Here is a 17,418-nt window from a genome sequence, read left to right on the forward strand (position 1 = left end):
AAGCAAGAAGAGCCTTGTCAAACCTGCACTGCGATTTAATCTTTGGCAACCTTGAATTTCCCCCCAATTTCTCAACATCTCTTAAATACTTTCTTAACCATCAAGTACAGTATCTATTCTAGATATCTTCTTTAATACCTCAGTCACCTCTGAGTCTATGACCTTTTGAGGCAGTCTATTCCATATTCAAGATTACATTCTGGCCCTGAAGGAGAAACTCAAGAAAGTGTCTTTAGCATTAATTCTGAAAAAAGCGATAGAGGGAAAAGTAATGTCTTGGGATCAAATCAGTGCCCCCTCGGCTGTACTTACAGTAAAGGCACTACAAGATCTGACATGTTAGAGAAGTAAAAAATCAAATAACTTGAAAAGATAGATTTATGCTCATCAAATCCGATGCACTAATGGTTCAATTGAAAGTCAAACATAAATGTTACATTCACAATTTACTGTGGTTAAAGATCTATAACTGTGTTAAAAACTTTTTTTTAGTAAATATATACTGATAAATAAATGTAGAAAATTTGCAGCACATCAATTACTTATGCATGTTTCATCTTCTACTGAATTCTGAGTTATTTATAACATATAGTCAAGCAGCACTCCCTATCATCCCTGCACTTTGTAACCTTTTTAGACAGTGCATGAACCAAAAGAAGCCTAAGAAATATAAGTTGCTCAACTCAATTCAATTAAAAAATAAGATGGAAGCTTGTTCTAGTATCAAACACGAGGACAAAAAAATAAGTTTAGCAGCTAGTTTTCAGTAGGATAGTCACAACTTTAATATTCTAACATATTGACATCCAAAACCTATGATAAATATCAAATGACCTTCAAACAATTTGAAATCATATCTGGTCAAGAAATAATTACATTAAACAGCATTTAGCCATTAAAAAAAATACAATTCGTCAAAGTTTATTTGTTTATTGTATGCCGAATGTGTAGGAATGAGTATTATTATAATCATAATGCTAAGAGTAGGAGTATTAATATTAATCAAGTTGTGTTTCAGCATAGAAGGAATTTTAAATCTCTCTTATATTTTATCCCTCCCAATTACTTATTTTCTCTCACACATGGTGACTATTTTGATACAGCAATTCTTAGTAAGAAGGAAGAACTATTTGAGCTGTGGACTTTTCCACAGAATCTATCGATGATGTTTAACAGTACATATTAGTCAAAAAGCAAGGTGGGGCCATTCAATTCTACCCCCCCACCACCACCCATGTATTATCACATTGCTACCAAACAGCTTATTCAAGGACAAACAATTCATTGCAAACAAGGTGCGTAGATGACAGCATAAGGCAATTTAGAATCCAACCTTTGGTCTCTTGACTGACATTCTTGCCACTGTGCTGTGGAGTCATATTAAATACTTTTATTTGTAACATTCAATAGAAAGTGTTAAATCTATCTTCTTGTTGGGTTTATAATGTATATCGTATTTTAATTAAATGATGTCGGTTTGTAACCCAACATAATTTGATTAAAATACAATAACACAACCTAAATATCTGTAACATTGCAATTTTAAAAACCATACAACTTTTAATAAGGCAATTCCATATCAAACCCATCCTGCTATTACTGTTAAATTTAAGGTGACCAATGTATAGTTTTTATATAAAAAACAGACACCTACAGAATAAAAATAAAAGTTGGTTTAACATGAAAAGTTACTCAAACATTAATCATAATTTTTTCCTAAAACAGATGCTAGCTAAAGCGAAACAAAATTCAAATGTCCGTAGAGTAACTAAAGGAAATTTTAGTGCGAAATCGACAAATTAAGTTGATACCAGTCGATGAAAAATAATCTCCAATTTTCTTCTCTCTTTTCCTAGAATTAATGATTTGTGTTATAGATCTGGCAACCTTCTTGTGCCTTACTCAAGCAGTCACCCTTAATGTGTAAGATGAACATCAAATATCAGCTAGGTTTGCTCATTGAGGACATGAGCAATATCCTATCCTCTACAAAAAAAATTGCCAAAAGTGCACTCTAACAAATTTGGTAAAATTTACTGGCCAGTAGAAACCTTTCCCCTAAATATACATGGACACACAGACATTCCAGCAGGGAAGCAACTGGATAGCGATCAGAAGCGATAACCGAGTTTGTTTTAAAAGCAACACACGCAGGTGACTACAAGTTCATGTAAAAAACATGTGTAACCACACTTTGTCATTAATTTGACTTTGACAAAGAGACTCTTATGCAATTTGCGTGCCTTCATGGGAAAATTTGAATGTATTTTACATAAATAAAGCTGCAGGAAAGTGACCAACAAAGTTATGGTTCCCCTGCTAGTCACACTGTTGTATACATAAAGAACTCTGGGAAAGCTGAAGGACAGAGGACGTCTTGTGAGATACCAAACAATGCAATAGATTTATCAGAAGGAAAACTATCAGTGCAGAAGAACAGAGTAACTGAGTAAGGAATGCAGACAGATTTTAATGTAGAGAAACGTAGGATCCCACCCATTAGATATGAAGTCAATAAGTGCGTGCAAGGCAAATTGCATTTGGCAGGAGCGGAGAAGGATTTGGGTTGAATCGTTTACTTAAAGTTTTGAGTTAACGGGAACCTTCTAACAAATCAAAATCTCAGTTTCATCTCAGTATTTCATTGCATGTCCAAAAAAAAATGTGGTATACACTTCTAATTCCTTCAAAATAAATGTCATTGTAGATGATCAGGATATAAACTGAGGTGATCAAATTCTGAGAATTAGGGCATAAAGCTCCTTGTGCTGTTAAATGTGAGGGTGCAGGCATCGAGACACAGTTGAGGTTGTGACGATGGAGATGATAGGGGTTGAGTGAATATACTAAAATACCTTTGGTGATCAGAGCATGTTTATGTAGAAATTTGATGGACCAGAGGAAAGAGCCATAATTTGCTTTAAATTCTTTTCTCCTCTCCAACTTCTGGTCTTAGATTTGCTCAGGAAGCAAAAGAGTGGGTGGTGTAGAGTAACAACAACAACTTGCATTTAGGTAGCACCCTTCACATGATGTAATGTCCCAGACCGCTTAAAGTAAGGTAAGAATGGGCTTGAAGGACCAATTGGACTTCTTTTTCCCCGTGTTACAGTTTTTTTTAACATGACTGCTTGTAACTACATCTGTGTCATTTAGGTTTCCTCACTTTTAAAGAAGCGACAGATCAAGAAAAGTTCGCTTTCAGTTAAAAATTAGAAGTTGGGCCGAATGGCCTCCTTCTGTGCTGCAATACTCTATGATTCTGAGATATAGATTCTGCATCAACTTCCAGAGGTCAGAAGATTGCTGTTTGGGTCCATGCTCTTTCCTGAATTTAGCCAGAGCAACACTCAAGAGTTTTACAATTAATTCTCCCTCTCTCTATCTCTCTACAACCCTCTCACCCCTCAGTCAGACATGATCTACCAGGATACCTACTCCTGATATTCTAGATGGTGACCCTCCTGGAAAAGTGTGTGTGTAGATTTTGGGAGAAGAAAAAAAACAGAACTTGGCTGTAATGTGGCCACGGTCAAAGAGCCTGTTATCACACATGAAATAAGCCACTTAATAAAGCTATTCAAGCACGTATGCAAGTATCATATGCCCCAATGCTTACCTGAGGCGAAGAAAATAAAATAAAATTGCCCCCCAAAAATGTTAAAGATAGTTTTAAATAATCTCCACACGACAAAAATAAAATACATTTTCAGAACATTTATAACCTTGTAAGGGGTAGAAAGAATGAAAACAAAGCAAGAATTCTCTACAGGCTAGATAAACGTAGCTCTTTTCCTCTAGAAATTCACAACTCATTTTACATTCATCCTGGCCAGAAATTACATTCATATTTACAGAACATAATACACTCCTCTCCTCCATCTATGTGCATGTACTTCTTTTACTTGCATCGTTTCTTACTTCCACTCATAACAAAATAGCTATCTTCACTGCTGGATTTCAGAGCGTACCTGCTCAAAGGTACAGCCAAAACACTACGAGATGAAGATGTAGCCATTTTGTTTGGAGGCATGTACTTTGCATCTTTCTCTGTATTTGGTGCGGATTTGACTGCTGATTGTATCCTGGGGGAAGACAGAGCTGATTTTGTTAACTGTATTTTGGGGGAAGCTGAAGCGGATTTTACTGAAGTTTGGGGAGTTTTCACCTTAGTCTGTGGAAGTTTGACAGCCGCCAACGGCATCCTTGGAGTTGATGGTGGGGCACCAGATTGCTTCTTGATGCTAGTCGACTGAGCCTTAGTGGACATCTTCGAGATTTTCTCAGCTGAGGGCGAATTCTTGCCTGGTGATTGCATAATTCTTGTAGACATCTGTACACGAGTGATTGATCCAGACTGAGTGCTTTTAGCTGGTGAAGGTGGCCTTTTGGAGGCTACATGTGATGGTGGACCAGGAGAACGTGAATATTTATCTGAAGATTGCACCAGTCTAGAGGCAGGCCGCTGTGGCTTAGCAGATAGTGGAGACTTAGAAGCAAAATCTGATGCCAAACCAGAAGAACATTTAACCGGAAGATGTTGAAACTTAGATTGTGTCTTTGAAGCTGTCTGGTGGCATTTAGGAGACTGTACAGCTTTAGAAGTAGGTAAATTTGAATATTTTGCTGGAGATTCAGCACGCTTGGAGGGCAATTGTGATTTCACAACAGGAGAACGGAAGAGGTTAAGGGGAGACTGTGGCAGTTTAGAGGACAATTGTGGCGTCACATGGTGTAAGTGATTAGCAAGTTGCGGATGAGATTTTGTACCAACCTTTGGTGTCAAAGGTGAAGCTGAGGGACATTTATGTTGAGAACGTACAGCCTTAGAAACAAACCGTGCTGAGGTAGGAGAACCTGGGCATTTAGAAAGGGATTGTGCCATTTTAACAACTGATGGCGAGTTCATGGCAGATGGCTTGGGAGACTTTCCTGCACTCTTGGGAATGTTGTCAGCACCATTGATGAGGCCTTTCTGAAAAGATAAGATTTTCTCCTCGAGCTTTGTAAACTGTAGGACACGGCAGGGATCATACTTCAGCAGAAAGCCCTGCAAAGTGTCCCATCCTCCACCAACACGTACCATGACATGTTTTCCATGCAACATCTGAAACAGTTTTAAAAAAAGTTAACTAGAGGCAATATGACACACTTTATAAAAAAAACGTTTCAGGAACAGAATTACTTTTACATACAATATTTTATATATAACAATAAATGTACCTCATTATTCATAAACAAAATAAAAATATGTTTGCTGCAGTACATAAGACTATAAATTCTAACTTTACAAAAACTGTTCTTTGAAGGCAACATAATACAAATGTATAATACCAATACCACAAGGAAGGGTAAATAGATAACATCAATGGATTTTTGCAGCATATCCCTTGCATATGCAATTAAACTGCACTTTAAGTTTGGTTTTGCTTCCAAGAAAATTCTGCACTTTCAAAAAAGCCAAACTCAATGACCCCTAGGTAAGTCCAATTTCAGCATGTAGATCAAAATAAACCCATTATTTTGCATTATTTAGGATTCTTTGGGCACATCGTCAGTAACATTTTGTGCCAGCAGTCAACATTACCACCTGTCAACAAACTAGTCATAGAGCACATGCGATCCAGTTTACCTAAAAAGATTACTCATTATGCTGACAGCTTTAAATTTCACACAAAACCTTGCGCTGTCAATAACCAAGCCAATTTCAGGAATGTCTTGAATAACTCCACTTTTCTTCAGTTAACTTTCTCTCACCTTTGAGAAGGAAGGAACGTCTTGAACCAATTGCTTTTAGTTTCTGGGAACATGTGGGATTGTGTTTTTTAAATATACATTTTGATAAAGATGACTTGATTTCAAAATGACACCCAAACAGTTTTACAATGTAGTTATATTTCATAGTAGTTTGAGTGTTAGCTCTGTGAGCAACCTGGATAATAGTTTCAGATAAATCATAAGAAGATACACCCCAGTGACCCAGCAATTTATTAGGTCATGGCAGATGTGTTGGTTCCATTCCCCAGCCTTTTCTCACTACCTTTAATAGGCTTATTCCCCCAAGTATCCACTCACCCATTAACCATCCTAATCGATTCTTCCTGTGTGGTCTCATGGGACAATCCATACTTCCACAACTCTGTGTGAAAAATGTTCCCCGATTTCATACCTAATGTGTTTAGCTCCAATGTTAAGATTAGGTCTCATTTTTGAGCCTTCCACAGGGCACAACCATCTTCTATCTAGCTTTTTCAGTTCCCATCATTATTTTAAACACATCAATCAGATAATCCCATAATCTTCTAAAGAATATATCCCATGTCTTGTTTCATCCGTTTATGTCCCTTTCCAATTTTCTGCTGTCCTCACATTTATGACCCTTACACTGTAGTATCAGCAAGCATGAACATGCTGCCCGCTAGTTCAATATCTAGGTCATTTATATACACAGGGTTAACTCTTGGGGTCACAACACATATCCTGGGGGTTGCCTGCTCATCAATCAGAATATTTTTTATATATATATATATATATATAAAAAACTTAACTCAGTGCCTTCTAACCAACCTTATTTGTGTCATAATATTACCTTCAACTCTTTGCGCTTTAGGTAGTAATCTCTTATATGGCACCTTATCAATTTCCATTTGAAAATCCATGTAAATGACATCTAAGAATCCTCCTTTACCTATTGTGTCAGTGGGTCTGTCAAACAAGTCAGTATTAGAATGGTGAGACATGATTGATCTATCTTCCACTATACCACACCGACTCTCTCCGAATATGCACAGTATATTTGTCCAGATCATCAGTTATTTTGACCCAATGGTGAATTGCTGCAAATTGCCAGTCTACCACATTTTGCTTACTCATTTTAGTGCAGAAAATTGTTAAATTTCTGTCAGAGCAAAACCAAATAAATACTTAAAGTTTTGTTAAATGTAGATTTGTGCATTAAGATTGTTCTAAACATAACCCAGTTGGCCTGCTAAGAAATTTAGAAATAAAATGCTTTTAGTATTAATGGTGTGAATTGATCTCTGTTCAGAAATGGTTCCATGACTGATCAATAAACCACACTCCTGGAGAATGGTCTTTCCAACTGCAGACTGGCTCCTCGAAAGGGCTTGGGATTCTGCTGTAAAATACAGATGCATTGCATGATATTTCACTAGTTTGCTTACCCTAATAAAAAGAATCTTTTCTCCCAGCCGGTAACGTCCTTCAGATAGAAACTCAATTGAAAACCGGTGAGAGCAGTTACAGGGAGGATCTGCTGCAATGGTCTTAACCTTGAAGTAGGGAAACAATGTAGAATTAGTCCATTATACTAGAAATTCATAACATTCTGATGAATGCATCTCAAAATGCTACAGAAATGTTTTTAATGTCAAGGTAGTTTTCAATTCCTTTAATTAATATATTGTAATCACATCATAACAGCTGTTCTAAAGAGTTGTACACTATTATAACCTGTGGTAATTAGATTCTCACTTTGCATGTTCCACCAATACTTTAAATGTATATTTATACGGTTTCTTTTCTGTTTTAATTTGTTTAATTGTGTTGTAGCACGAAATCCTGATAAGCTAAAAAAAAAACTACAAAATGGATATAAAAGCAGACATAAAGGGACTTGTGTCTGCTTTTATATCCATCTCATATCCTCCACCACACAAAAAACGTTTTTCAAAGAAACCTGGAGATTTTCTTTCTGATTATATTGGCTTATTTTTCTTCCTCATTCAAATTGATCCCCATTTCAAATTAAGTTGTCTCTTATCAAAATGATACATTATCCAACTCACTGCTTCATGAAGCTCTTTGTTATGGCAACAAGGTTTTTTGGTTTCGACAGAAGAAATGACTGGCTCAGAGGCAATCAGAAGAGTTTCTTCAAGCTCAATCTCCTTCTCCAGCTTCACCAGCACCGGGGGATCCACACCATAGCTGAAATTTACAGGAGAAAATAAAATAGGAAAGTGATACTCTCAAGAATCATGAAACAGAACACCATTGATAATGCAACAAGACCATTGGTAATCAGACCAACAAAATCCCAAGTCAGAATTTCACAATACCTGGCCTGGCAAAGCTTTAACACTGAAACATCTTTATTGGAGGTTTACTATTTAAGATAGTGATAGAATTCCAAAACTAATAATTCTGCCACTGTGGAAACCAGCCCTTTCGTAATTGTATTCATAGCGTCAAATGCTCAGAGGCTAAAGAACAAATCAAAAAAGATTATAAAAGTAAGCCAATTCAAAACACATAAAAAGAAACAGCATTGTTTAATAATGTAAACAGTTTCATAAAGCTTACCAAGACACTATCCGACCAATCTCAAGCAGGCATAGACACACTTGTCTCGGTTGCTTGTGCAAAACTGGAAAGAAAAGAAAGATACTGGAAAGATAAGCATGAATTAAAACCAAAAGAACTATATCCGACAAAGTACCTAAAGCTGCCAAAGTATTTAAATAGCCAAGTGCCCATAATTGAGACGTTTACAAGATACAATATCAAAATGCAAGTATTTAGGATTATTATTATTAATTAAAACATTAAAAACATTATTAAACAGGCCAAAAATGGTCTTAAGCTAAGATTGTGGGTTTACAGGCCTTACATTATTATCATTATATTTGGTAAACAAACAATGCAAATGATTTAATTTACATGTAATGGCTATGAATTCTATGTCTAATGAGGTCTCCTCATAACATTGCTTTCCTATGGAAAAAGATGGTGTTGCCAGCTGTTTGCACAAGACCGAGACTTGAGGCATAAAACAGCAGATTGTCCCCATTTCACTCTTCATTGAACAAGCTTGCTGAGAATAAATTAAAAGTTTGGTAGCTTCCTTAACATAAATAGGAAAGCAATGTAGCAGCAACTCAGAAAAACAAAAAAGGGAAAAAAAAATCGCATTTATTTTGTTACCCCCTGATTAGTAATATTTTTCCTGTAATATAAAAACAGTGGGAAACATTGTGCAAAGTAATTGAATGGCACACTTTGTACAGTTTATAATGGTTCAAGTGTACAGTTTGCTGTTATATAAAATAAGCCTTCAAAAAGAATTTTGCCCTTAAGATAGGGTGAAATTCTCATACATCTTATTTTGAAACACTAAAAGAGAAATCACAATTCCATTGCAATGTCCCACAATAAATGAAGCATTGTTATAACTGAACTAAATTGTTCAGTCATCTAACTAAAGCCTTTAACTCCTACTGCAAAACATCATAAAAAGAATAAGCAACCCAGAAGGACTGACCCAAAAGGAATTCAATTTGGAATGTAGATTACAATGTTTGTCAGAATATTTTATTTTCCCGAACTGTACAAGCCATTTAAATTATTCAGATGGATTCCAATGAAATCACACATTTGTTAAGCTCTTAGGAAGATTTATAAATATATAATTGTATTCCCATTTCAAAATTAAATTTCTTTTCAGTTAATTCTGACCTATCTTCAACTCAAAATTAATTGGAATATTTTTCCAATTAACAAGACGGCTCTAAAGTTTAGAACAAGGAAAGCCCTTTGGAGCATAAAGACTTTCTTTCACAGGCCGTACACAGTCTCCCCAAATATAGGTTATGTGCCTGATCCATTTAATCTCACCAGAGAATGTTTACATGCACTTCCCCGGCCCTCTGAAAAGCACAAAAGAAAAATTCCAGACCATCTAGCTAATTTAACATAGGTTATTCAATATTAACCAGTTACCAACAAGAAGTTTCAAGGTCCAAGTTGCTCAGCCCAACCCCACACCCACCACTTAACCATACAACCTGCCAGATACTGTGAGTTTTAATTGACACAACATTACTGCTCTATTTGGAGTTTATTCCATATATCCACTAATCTAAATGATGAATGGATGGGAGGGAGTGAAATTCTTTGAACCCTCAAGCTTTGCCATCCTGTGAGACGTACTCCTGACATGCTTAAGGTATCAAGAAGTCCATTCACATTTCGAGGTAAGCAACTTTCTTACATCTAAAGTATCTATTTCTCTAAGGGTGTTCGACAACCCAAAACTATGCAATAATGTGAGATTAACACCCAATCTTAGTGGAGTTTCAAATATACAAACTGCCATTAAATAATTCAGGATTAAAAAATATTAATACAACGTTAGTTTGAATATTATCATTTCTGTTGATTAAAAAACTGTTTGATAAACAAAGAATAGGCTGAAACGGTATATGATAAGTAACATACCCAATCCCTCAGATTCAAAGAGATAGGTTTCATCCACACGAATTGCTCTGCACCAGGAAAGGAAATTGGCGGTATTGTCACGTGCAAAAAAAGACCCCGATGGAGCATCTTTCTTACAGGGAACACTTCTCATTGTAAAATGCTGAAAATGGATGCATATGTAAAGTCACTAACATGGAAGCATGATGTTTTTTGTAAATCTGAATACTTAATGGAAAGTATAAAAAAAGCAACCAGTACCTTTTGGTCAACAGTAAGCAATGTACATGAAAAGTCAGAAAGAAAGTATTTACTGTAACATTAATCCTATGTAGAAATTAATTATCTGATCAAACAACAACCTTGCAATATTGAGCCTTGTTAGCTGTGCAGTTTTTGATAACACAAAGAAATGTCAAGCACTGTAGAACATTTTGGTAAAATAATTGCATACCGAAAATCTTGTTAAACACTGAAGACCTAAATTTCAATCTCTTGTTGCTTAGTATGTTCTCTATTGAAACCAAATCAAAAATGTAATCACATTTGTTTTTATCAATCTGACTCTTAAAACGGGTACCAAAATAATTTAATTTTGATCAATAAAGATTTTGGTGGAGGGGGGGGACTTTGAACATAACTTTATATAAATGTTTTGGAATAACTAACTCGCAGAATACATTTGGCCGTTTGTGGGACGGTGCTGTGTATGCAAGTGGCTGCCCTCAAAATACAGTCACTACACTTAACAGTAAATCCTGTGAAGCAGTCACAACATCCTCCTGATGTGAAAGACGTTATTAAATGCAATTATTATGATGTATTGTTAAAGTTCATACAAAACAATGCATCAGTTCTAAGCCGTCACGGGAACACCTACAATTCCAGCAATCGCTGTATATCACAGTAGGTAATTCTGCTCTCATTTAATTAGAATGGGGCAGAATAGTACCCTCTCCCCTCCAACCCATGCATGGGCAGTGTTTGGTTCAATCCTTTTGTGCTTCAAAATTAATCTCCTGCCTTTAATTAATCAGCCTTTGCAAATATGAACTCGCACCAAATCATGTTTGAAAGCTCCTTCCCATCGGTTATGCAGCTTCATTAGTCAGGGCAACATCAACCATGTTCATATAGCAACATTCATTATGATCACTTTTGACAACCGACATCTTTCTAATTACTTCCATCTTTCCAGCAAACGTTGTTGAACCTTCACTGCTGACAGCTGTGTTCAAATTAATGAGCTCCTTATACAAGGGTGCTTAATGCTCTAGCTCATCTGCTAATTAATCAAAGCTTATACAACTATGCTTATAACCAATAAGAGCTCTGTGGAAAAATAACATCAGTTTATTCACTGATGTGCAATGTAAGGGGTGGTAGCTTTGTTGGTATTAAAAATTGAATTTAGGAAGTCACTATATATAACGTGATAAAAATGCAGAGAATTTCATTCAGAGATCCACCAGTTCCTTATTTTCTTTCAAAAAAAAATCCTCTTTACATCAATGCCCTCTCAAACTCACCTCTGTGTAAACCAATATCCTGAAATTTACGCATTCTGTCCAATTTTTGTGCTGTAGTTCTCATACATTGGCAACAGAGGATGCTCGTGTGCTGGTGAAACACCATAACAATAGCTTATAGGGTTAAGACACCTACAATAAGCTTTGCTCGCAAGGAAAACAGGAGCAACTCCATTCTAAATGAGATTCTACAGAAGGGGGAAATAGTTGGATACATGAAAAAGTGTACTGGAGGAGATTGATCATAAATCACCTACAAAATAGTCACTCCACTTCATAGTTAGTCCTGTGAAGTGCTTTGGATGTCCCCCTGATGTGAAAAGCATATGCGTGGAGCTACATTAACTTTTTGAGTTGCACAAATTGACTATTTTTCTTAGGTTCCTAGAATTCCTCTTGTAACAAACATTAGTTTTGTCACAAAATAACTAATGTCACTGGATTCTAGAACAAAGTATCTTGCAAATACCAATATAACTGGTCAACACTTAAAAAAAACATTCTTACCTTTTTATACTCTTGGTTTCTACATTCCTTTATCTTCTGTTGAAGAATACCTATCAGCTTGCACAGCACCACTCCATTATCAAGCTCTTCCATGAACCTCTCAACTTTGATTTCCTTTCCTAAAACAAATTTAAACGATCACTTTTGTGTGACACATGCTATTCTGGAAAGTTATTATTCTATCAAACAAGTACTTTAAAAGTGACAAAAACAAAACAGAACGGACAAACAGTGATTATTAAGCACGCTAGGTTCAGGACTATATATAAATTCTGGCTTAAAATGAAAAAAAAGGATAAGAGTGTTCCATGCTGCCCATTTCTTTTACATTTTTGTGCATGGTAGGAAATAATAATAATCCTTGCATTTGATATGATGCCTTATCACATCTACGAGACGTCTCAAAGCGCATCACAGAATATACTGTAAAGTGAATTGACTGTATATTTCATGGGCGAAATGCATTATTGTAGTAACTTAAACATACAGATGCCACCATGATAATATAAGAATGTCAAGAAACAAGTATATATTAGCAACTGAGTTAAACCCTCAATTTATTTCTCTATCCTCCCCTTCTGAAGGAGTAATAAACGTCCGAAACAATGTTTTCATCTTTTGTTTAATGTACTATTCTGCGTTTACCAGTTGCATTGTATGGGCAATTGTGAGATACTTAATCCTAGAATCAAGTTATTTTGTGATGAAACTAATATTTGCCACAAGAGCAAGAATAATTCTAGGAACTTAAGAAAAATAGTCAATTTTGCAACGAAAAAGGCCAATTAGCCGCTTTATTGGTTATTGTGGAGTCCTGTAGCTCAGTGGTTAGAGCACTCGCTTTGCAAGCGAGAGACCTGAGTTCAATCCAGGCAGAGGGCAAAACCTTGGGCAAGTTTCCTTACTCCACACAGAGCCTAATAATAATCCCTCCAAAACCAAAAACAATAATAAATTGGTCATTTTCAATCTACGACTGTTTGTGGGACATTGCTGTGCGCAATTGGCTGCCGCGTTCGCCCACAAATATACAGTCAATTCACTTTACAGTGTGTTCTGTAAAGCGCTTTGGGACGTCCTCCTGATGTGAAAAGCGCTATATCAAATGCAACGATTATTATTATTATTATTAAAGGCTTAAATAATGCCTTAAATAACCTAATGCTCTACATTTTCACCCTTTGATGCAAATGTGCTGCAATAGTCAAATGTTTTATCAACACATCAGTTAGCCGTCATTCTTATCTCCAAATCATTTTTGTTGAAGCTACAGCAACTTTCCAACTATATCCAACAGATGACTCAGCAATATACCTTGACAGACAGCCACCTGAGCATTAAACGTTCAGTTTCCAACACAGTTAACAGCAAACTTTAATGAACCAGCAAATTTGAAAACGCAAGTCAGAAAGTTAATGCTCTGCTCAAATAGCTGTAAGTAAAAACAAGAGACAAATTTAAGCAGATATAGTAATTAAAATAAATTGCAGTAACTATTAAATAAGGGTGAGGGGGTGACCATTTAGTAAAGTTGAAAGAACCATTGATGATATTTCTGAAGGTTAAGGTTCTCGAAAATGAGCACACAGAGTGATATGTATTAAGGTCAAATAGTTTGGACAGCATTGTAAGACTTTACATCAAGACTTACAGCACAGCCATGCAATTGAATTCAATTTCAACAATGGTGCCTTGTGTAAAGGCAACACTAAGAGAGTGGCTGAAGTCACATACGATAAGAATGGTATAGTGGCAATACAATCATTCTAGGATAACGTATGAAATTGTCTTTTGGGCCATTTGCTCCAAAACACAGCAAAGCAACATTGTCAGTTACAGTTGGTTTACAAACTAGTGCAGATTTTTCCGTTCACCCAAAGTATTTATAATGCATAATAATAATCCTTGCATTTGGTATTGCACTTTTCACGTCTTCTAGACATTTCAAAGCGCTTCACAGAATATACTGTAAAGTGAATTGACTGTATATTGGCGAAACGCAGCAACCAATTGCGCACAGCAGTGTCCCACAAACAGTCGTGGATTGAAGTGACCAATTTTATTGTTTTTTGAGGCTTATTATCAGGCGTGTGGAGTAAGGAAATTTGCCCAATGTTTCACCCTGCCAGGAATAGAACCCAGGTCTCTCGCTTGCGAGGCGAGTGCTACAACATCACAAAATACGGAGTGAAAACAAAATGCATTTAAATGCTAGAGAAATATTTAACAAAAAACATAAATTCAAAATATTACATTAAAATCCCTCATTAAGGCAGTCGAAGCAATATTGTGTATGGCCGTTAATAGTAATCTTAATCAAAATATTACAGTATCAACCAAACCTGTAGGTGGAATTCCCATTTGCAAATATATAAAATAGCTCTGAAGAATCATGTTACTGAGTAAACAATTTAGGATTCACCATCTTTTAGCAGTTGCATTTTGCTTTCAGTATTTCATCCGCGCCTTTACTAAACAAGTCTATGACAGATGAACATAGACATGTGAGAAAAGAGTCCTTCTCAGTTTGCCATGTCCAATGTAGTATAGATCATCCTTTACCGATACTAATAAAACGACAATGTCCGTCTGTGCTTCGAGAAGGATCTCAATAACCAATTGACATAGAGACATGATTTATACCTCATCAGAAAGGTCTTGTACATTGGAGTGACATGGGCATATTTGTTTTGGGGGTATCTCCCATCGTTCATGAGTTATGACCTAAAATGTATTTCGGTTTTGCATTTTTTTGCTGCAGTTATACCTGGTGGCCACCAAGTCAACGTGGCGCTGTGGCATCATGCAGTTACACTTGGTGGCCACACCAGCTGACCGTGGCGCTATGGCATGTGCGTCACGGAGCACGCACATAGCCAAGTGGCGGCGGGAACAAAATAAAGAACACAGATGACACTAAGCCGCAGCAACAACATTACATTTTTAAACCACCTTTCACGCTGGGCGGATGTCCTGGTGATTATAAATCATACATTATATTATTATAAAGATGCCCAAGCGAAAATCAAGCCTTTCAAGGATATGTAAAAAAAATGGAGAGAAGGCGCATTAAATGAAACTGAAGAACAAAGAACAGCTTGGCTGCACTTCAATGCTGAAAGGACTGCAAAAGCACGAGTTGCCCACGGAAAGAACAGCCAAAATGAGTCCTCCCACAGGAGTCCTCCCAGATGAGTATAGATATAGATGGAGTCTGTCTGTGTGTCAATCTACATTCCATATTGGATCCTTTAGTCGGGAGCGTTGGGTACAGCTAGTATAAGATAAGCATCATCAGAGGTCAAAACATCTCTACAAGCTTACCAAGCATGCCACTGAGCCAGATAGACAGATCCTCCTGCATAGGCACTAAGCTGGCTTCATGCCGGACCGCCAGCCATTGGTCATACTCAAACACATCTGTAAGTCCTGGACCATGTCTGGGAGTTAAAGGGCTTCTCGGACATGAAGGCACATCAACGTTTTCACCAAAACACATCTTGAACAAAAACATAGAAACACCAATGTTTAGGGAATCAAGTGAAACAGTTAAATAATTCAAAGCTCTATTAAAATAACTTGTACTGCAACAGAAAACTAACTATTCTACAGCATCTAACCACATTTCCTTCTTAACAGTGAGAAGTTTGCAGCAAGTTTGCAACCATTCATTGACAAATGTTGGTTTCTTACACCAGATTATAAATAAATCTAAACCTCAACAGTCCAGTCAGGTGACTAGCTTCCTTAATTCTATATTTTGCAATTTATCACCCTGCTTTTCCTTCTTACCATAGTTTGAAGGGACGTCATATTGAAAGTAAAACAAGTTACTCAAACCTCACTTAATGACCAACTTTGTCATGAGTACCAGGCCACATTTACCACATTCTGTTTCTTGCTCTGTCTCTCTCCCCAAACACACAACTTTCAATCTCAGAAAATTATTCAGTAGTTAGTAAATTTATAGATCCTAACCTGTACAACATTTTGTAAAGCCATCATGTTCCTCCAGAGATCCCAGTGTCTCTTTCTGAAATAAAACAAATAATCAACATGACTAAGTAATATACAGTGTTCGGCATAATATGGGGGCGAAGGGGGAGAATAGGAGCATCAGAAAACAGATACAGTATTAGGAATGTATTTTTTATATAAAACTCAGTAAGTTAATACAGCAATGAAAACCTGAAGTTAAGATTTAATCTGCCTGACAAATGGCAAACGTATCACCATATTTAAGAATATCCAAACCAGATAGAGTTCCACAGATGGATACGCCACTTCAGCATGAAAATTTCAGTTTTTGGGAATGGAACACAGATGGAGATTCACACCCAACTTATCCAATACCAGAAAATATTTGGTACAGGTTGGCAAGGGCCAAACCTTGGAGATCCCAACTTGTGAGTTGAGATACTATTGACTTTCAGCCAGTTTAAACCGCTTAGTTTGCTTTTGAGAGCGGTGCCTGGCAAGCTTCATGTCCAGCTCGGACCACTCTACCTCCTCATTAGGCCATGCCCATTTCCGTTGTGCATTTCAAGCTTTTCTCGGGGCGATCAATTTTTATGCAAGTATGTAATGGGTATTTTTGAATATACTACATACATTACTATACACACACACACCTATACACATACATATTAATATCTTCCCAAATTAAATACATTTAACTTAAGTTAACTGGTATATGTATATAAAAAGATAATGAATTGAATATTTGATTCTGTAAAGACACTTGGCACGATTCCACATTCAAATATACAACATTCACGAGGATAAGGTCATTAAACAACTTTAAGAAACAATTATAATTTTCAGCATTTTGCTGCATTGCAAAATGCGATTCATTACACCTCCATTTGATCTTTGATTTTCCAACATCTGAACTTGTCTGCTCTTTCAATCAGTTCTTTTGCCCGTGACTTTACATTCATTTGGTATCATAAAACAGATAGATTTGAACTTACCAGTAAAGTTCTAGATTGCACCAGAAAACGACTAAAGACCTTCTCTGCAAGTAGAGAACACACTGCCAAGAAACAGTGGATCCAAATTTAAACCAAACTCTGGTCTATAAAGGCCACACATATTTGAATAGATAAAAGCTAGAATAAAGACACTAGTCTTTTCCTAGCCCAGAGGTGGTGAGAGCTGCCCT

The 17,418-nt window shown here is 36.5% G+C and overlaps 1 protein-coding gene across 2 annotated transcripts; it reads right to left on the bottom strand.

Annotated features, from left to right (window-relative positions):
* Positions 1-2,710: 2,710 nt before the first annotated feature.
* LOC103179885 (growth arrest-specific 2 like 3) lies at positions 2,711-16,282 on the bottom strand. 2 transcript variants are annotated; one of them, XM_042335352.1, is made up of 8 exons: positions 16,233-16,282; positions 15,579-15,753; positions 12,255-12,373; positions 10,240-10,381; positions 8,326-8,389; positions 7,809-7,950; positions 7,185-7,292; positions 2,711-5,107 (listed from the first exon to the last, which is right to left on the bottom strand). In XM_042335352.1, exons 1-8 carry the CDS (start codon positions 16,257-16,259, stop codon positions 3,902-3,904), a joined length of 1,983 nt encoding a protein of 660 aa, XP_042191286.1. In that variant the 5' UTR covers positions 16,260-16,282; the 3' UTR covers positions 2,711-3,901. The 2 variants fall into 2 exon arrangements, with proteins under 2 accessions (XP_042191286.1, XP_042191287.1); XM_042335353.1 differs by lacking the exon at positions 2,711-5,107 and adding an exon at positions 6,557-6,705.
* Positions 16,283-17,418: the final 1,136 nt, after the last annotated feature.

The sequence above is a fragment of the Callorhinchus milii genome, unplaced genomic scaffold (assembly GCF_018977255.1).
Source record: "Callorhinchus milii isolate IMCB2004 unplaced genomic scaffold, IMCB_Cmil_1.0 Scaffold5, whole genome shotgun sequence".
Taxonomy (NCBI): Eukaryota; Metazoa; Chordata; class Chondrichthyes; order Chimaeriformes; family Callorhinchidae; genus Callorhinchus; species Callorhinchus milii.